This window comes from Tupaia chinensis, unplaced genomic scaffold, assembly GCF_000334495.1.
Source record: "Tupaia chinensis unplaced genomic scaffold, TupChi_1.0 Scaffold144682_1, whole genome shotgun sequence".
NCBI classification, from domain to species: Eukaryota; Metazoa; Chordata; class Mammalia; order Scandentia; family Tupaiidae; genus Tupaia; species Tupaia belangeri.
In genome coordinates this window covers 816,439-821,444 of record NW_006204543.1, presented here as the reverse complement: position 1 = coordinate 821,444, position 5,006 = coordinate 816,439, and the positions used below count along the sequence as shown (strand labels likewise).

The window sequence follows — 5,006 nt, the reverse complement described above, 5'->3', positions numbered from 1 at the left end:
CCACCCCGAGCTACTCAGCCCAGCCTCAGCCCAGCTGGGGCCAGGAGCCGGCTCCACGGTGTGCGCGCGATGCAGCGTGAGTGCGTGTGCTCTGGAGGACCCTCCCCTCCAGCTCCAGGGGCTCTGTTGGGCTTTGTTCTCAGAGACCCAGCCTTTGCTGAGGGCCTGAAGTCAGCCTTTACTCAAGAGTTGTAATCCAAGCCTCGCCACACTGAAAAATGTCGAAAGTGCTTAATACCTGCCCCTTCCAGCAGGCGTAACCAAGTCTGCCATCCAAAGGACCAGGGACACCGCACAGCCGTGGCACTGGGCAGGCCTGGCTGCGGCTCTGTGGCCTCTCCTCTGAGGGCATGTGGGCTGCCAAGCTGCCGGGACCCTCACCAGCCCGAGTCAGGCACTTCTGGATGCAGAGGACAAAGGGGGAAGGCATCCACTGGGCCCTGTATTCCTTTCTGAGAGCGGAGCCTCCTAAGACCTTGTTTTTCTCTCTTCTTCATTTTTCTTTGATTTCTTGAGCTATTCTTGAAGTCACTCTTGGTCTATCAAGTGTTCATTTGTTTTTTCTTTCAGAGATATTTTTGCTTTAGGGAGTGTGTGATCACCAGAGAGACAGAGACAGAAAGCGAGAAATCACCCTCTGGGGGGATGGCCACACCGCAGTCTCTTCTCCTCCATTCTCCTTTCAGGTTTTGGGTACGCATGCACAGGTGCCCAACTGTGAGCTTAAGCTCTGGGCCTGGGACTTGAACCATGGTCGACTGCATGGGAGACAAAGCTCTGACACACACCAGCACGCCGGCTTTCTCAGTACCCTGCCCCAAGCCCCGTCCACAGTGGCCTGTCACTTGGGAAGTGCGCCCTGTCTCTGGGCCACAACTGAACTGGGTCTGAGGATGTGGGACGAGGCCCGCTGTGCGTAGTTGAGACACTGGGGTGACCAGGAGCTGCGGTGACTTTCACGCAGTCCCACCGAGACGTATCGTCCTCCACGTAATTCCCATCGTCCAGCCAGGGGTTGGCAGGACGCCCGTCCCACGCCAGGGGCTCCCACGGCCTTTAGTGACCTTCTGTTCCACGGTGACTCAGGGTCTCCTGGCCCTTCTGCAGCAGGTCGGCCAATCAAGCAACTTACATGAGCGAGGCCATTAGCGTGCGAGGGTCACAGAGTATAACACAGGTGATTAGGTAGTGAGCGAGACCAGCACACAGAGGGTCCCTCCATACAGAGCTGGCGGACCCTCGCTGGGGCGCAAAGACGCGTCCGCCCTCACTCTGCTGCGCTCTCCCACCTGGCCGCACCATGCACTTGGCCTGGACCTGCGTCTGAAGCACTTCCACTGCCGCACCCACAGGACACGTGTCGCCCAGGTGTCACGCCCTCCAGGACTGCGTGTGCAAGGAGGCTGACGGGAAAAGCGGACATGAAGTGCTGTCGCAGCCCTCTGAGCCGTCCTCCGTGGTCTGTGTACCTAATCCCCAGGTTACACAAGAGCCATCATCCACCCCGGAGCCCGAGTTCACCCACACAGACAGCTGTAGCTACCAACCAGAGAGCCCGCAGGTCCACCGCGGGAGGCCACCACCAGACCACCTGCCCGTCCACCCCAAACTCGGAAGGAGGGAGAAGGGGGTATGCCAGACAGGTCGAAGTAACAGAAGAAAATCTGCCAACGTTCCCCAGCTCTGCGTCCCCTCCTGACGGGGCTGAGGGACAAGGGAGGCCCCTCACTCAGGGAGAGCTCAGAGAGCAGAGGCCTCCTCTGTCCTGCCCCGCACACTGTCCCAGCTCGTGCACGCTGGCTGGCTTTGCCTCCAGGAGCACAGCCTGCACAGGCCAAGCCGTGACCCCAGAGCCCTTCGCAAGCTTGATTTCCAATGCGTGGGCCTGGCCCTGGCCACACGACTGCGCGGACCCTGGGGTCGCCGAATGCAGCCAGGAGACCAGGCATGCGCTCACGAGGCCAGGGCCCTGTTCCTGCTGCTGCCCCCGTGAGCAGGACGGTCCCCGTCAGAGGGGCTGCCTGATGCTCTGGGTAACAAACCAACAGAAACAGCACAGAAAGCAAGGCCTCTCTTCCCTCCCGCACCATGTCAGGGCCAAAGCCTGAGGACCTGCAGCTGCTGCGGGAGACGAGTGAGCCGGCAGGAAGGGGCTCTGAGGGCGACACTGGGACGGGCCATGGCAGACACCAAGTAGCTCTTCAAATCCAGGGGTCTGGGGCCAGCCGGCAGGGGAGGCGGGCCTTTTTTTTCACACGGGCGGATGGCGGGGAGCCAGTGCTCAGTGAGCCCTAAGGAAGCCAGTGCTGGAGAGCGCACAGGCCCGCGGCCCACCCTCCACTGCTCTCCATGGGGCTCACCGAGCCAGCCCGATGGCCCAGCACCACACAGCTGCTGAGCGGGATGCAGACGCAGTGGAGGGCCGCGGGGTCCCACCCGGCACTGTGTCTGCTCCCCCAGAGCAGGGCACCTACTCTCACCCTCCACTTCCAGAACCTGGTCCCCAGAAGAGCAGCGGCAGCAGCCCTTCGACCCTGCGGAGTCCTGACTCTGCGACCCTTGCGTTTTTCTGTCTTTTTGTCTCTTTCCAGTCTCGCTTCTCCAACGCCACTCCCGTCTTAGTCCAGCACAGCCAGGGTTCCCCCTCCTACTCTGAGACCCAGTCAGGCCAAAGGGATATAGTCAACTGTGTGTTTTTAAAAAGCTCGCATGTGGGCCGGCACGGGGCATGGGGGTTAGGGCGCTGAACTCCTACGTGGCTTACCCACAGTTCAAGTCCTGGACCTGGTAGCTTGCTTTCTCACTTTCCCTTTCTCTCTGTCTCTCTCTGCTCAAATTAAATAGTAACAATAATAACAAACAGAATTAAATATGTTTTTTAAACGCTTGCATAACATTTTGTTGTTACCAAATACACGTAACAGAAATCACCACGCAGACCACTTTTAAAGGCACAGTTCAAGAGCAGCGGGTAGGTCTACCCCATGTGCAACCGTCACTAACATGCCTTGGTCTCGCAGGACTGAGCCCTACGCCCGTGAGACTGTCACTCCACTCTCATTCCCCACGGCCCCCACAGACATTCTTCTGTTTTCCATCCCCAGGAATTTTACTCCCTAAATACTTCCTCTAAGTGGAATCATACAGTGTTTGTCTTTTTCTGCCTGGTTTATTTTATGTCCTCAGGGTCCATGCACGCTGGGCCATAGGTCAGAGTTTCCTCTTCAGGGCTGCATAATATTTCACTGCACACAGGCACTGTGTTTTATGTATCTGCTCATCCTTCCGTGGACATTTGTGTCACTTCAAAATTGTAGCTGTTGTGAACAACGCTATGGGGGTGTGAGCATAAAAGCCCTGCTTTTTCTTTTTAAATAATTTTTAAAAATATTTACTTATTTGTTGTAATTTTGGGGCCACCAGGTTCAGGACTTGAACCACAGTTGGCCACATGGGAGTCTATCACCTCAACAACCATGCCACCTGCCAGCCCCCAAAGTCCTGCTTTCGATTCTTTCGGGCACACCCCTGGCAGCAGGGTTACTATTGCTGTTCGGACCCCATTCAAATGTGTCCTTGGGGGCCAGCAGTGAGGCTGTGGGGTGCCCACACAGCAGGGCCCCTCTGATGAGGGCACTGTGTGTCCATGGTAAAGGGCCGATTCCAGGGTGACCACAGGTCACTCCTGCCCACTCTGTAATCATTTCACAGGTCACCAAGGAGCAAAAATCAGACTTTACAGATTCGTAACAGCAAACGAAACTGAGGCCCAATCACCTCGTGGGTATAGGAACAACAAAACCTGAACAAAATATTAGCAAATTCGCCTCAAGAACACTGAAGACTCTTAGCACAGGACGACCAGATAACACTTATCTCTGACGTGTGGGCTGGTCGTGCACTTAGACATCTAATAAATCAGCATAATTAACACACGCCATGGTGTGACCCTGTCCCTCAGCAAGCATGTGCTGGAAATTTAACCCACAAAGCAATGGTGTGGAAAGGTGAGGCGTGGGTCAGCAGGCGGTGTGGTGTGAAGGAGCCGGACCCCCACACGGCTGACCACAGTGGCTTATGCGGTCACTTTCCCTCTCTCTCTCTTCATCTCTTTGTGGGGAGTACAGGTGCCCTGCAGTAAACTTAAGAATAATAATAGATTAAATGTCATAAATAATTCTTTAAAAAGAAAGAAAAGTAAGGGCAATGGCATTTCGGTGCCGAGGGTGCCACGCCCGAGACCGGGTGGTGACGATCGCAGAAGTGCCCGAGGCCGCACGCTAGCTGCCGTGCTTTCCTGCCAAGCGAGGGCTCAGGGCGGCAGGTGTGCCCAGGGCCACTGCGGCAGCACGAGCAGACTCCGACAGGGAAGGGCAGGGAAGGCGGCTCTCTCTAACAAAGACCCTCTTCCGCCCTCGGCCTCGCTCGGTCCCAGCCCGCTTCCCTTCGGTGACAAATTCCGTCCTTAACTCATGCAGTGTTTCCTGCTTTACCAGCTCTGACCCCAGAGGTCATGCGGCTCCTTGGATGTCGCAGTTCACTGCTTTCAAGGCCTGCCTTCTGGAAGTCCTGGGACGGAGACAGAGCCCCGCCAGGTCCTTGGAAACTGTGAGACCAGCATGGCCTCCCCCCAAGGCCTCCTATCTGTCTGAGCCCTGAACGAATGGCCTCTCCTGCCCATGCCGCTCCCATGAGACGTTTCAGACTACAGCTCGTCTTCCGCCCTCGCCAGAATCTCTTGCCACTCCATTTGCACCGTCGAGACTTCTAATCATTTATTTAATTTCATTTATTATTATTATTTAAAAGTTTGACCAGTGAGAGACACAGAGAGAGAGAGTAGAAAGTGAGAAAGCACGCGCCAGCTCCGGCACGTGAACTGCAGTCAGTCGGCCATGTGGGAGGCCAGCACCCCACCCAGCATGCCACCTGCCGGCCCGTCTGCCCTTCTCCTGTAAGTTCTTCCAGCTTCTGCCCATTACTCAGTTCCCTGGGGGTTGATCTCT

The 5,006-nt window shown here is 56.4% G+C and overlaps 1 protein-coding gene across 1 annotated transcript in view; it reads left to right on the top strand.

Annotated features, from left to right (window-relative positions):
• Positions 1–2,088: 2,088 nt before the first annotated feature.
• Positions 2,089–5,006, top strand: part of NDN (necdin, MAGE family member) — a 35,286-nt gene continuing 32,368 nt past the window's right edge. Inside the window, exon 1 of the mRNA XM_027767798.1 lies at positions 2,089–2,134. Within this exon, the coding sequence (XP_027623599.1) occupies positions 2,089–2,134 (46 nt within the window). The remainder of the gene's footprint in view (positions 2,135–5,006) is intronic.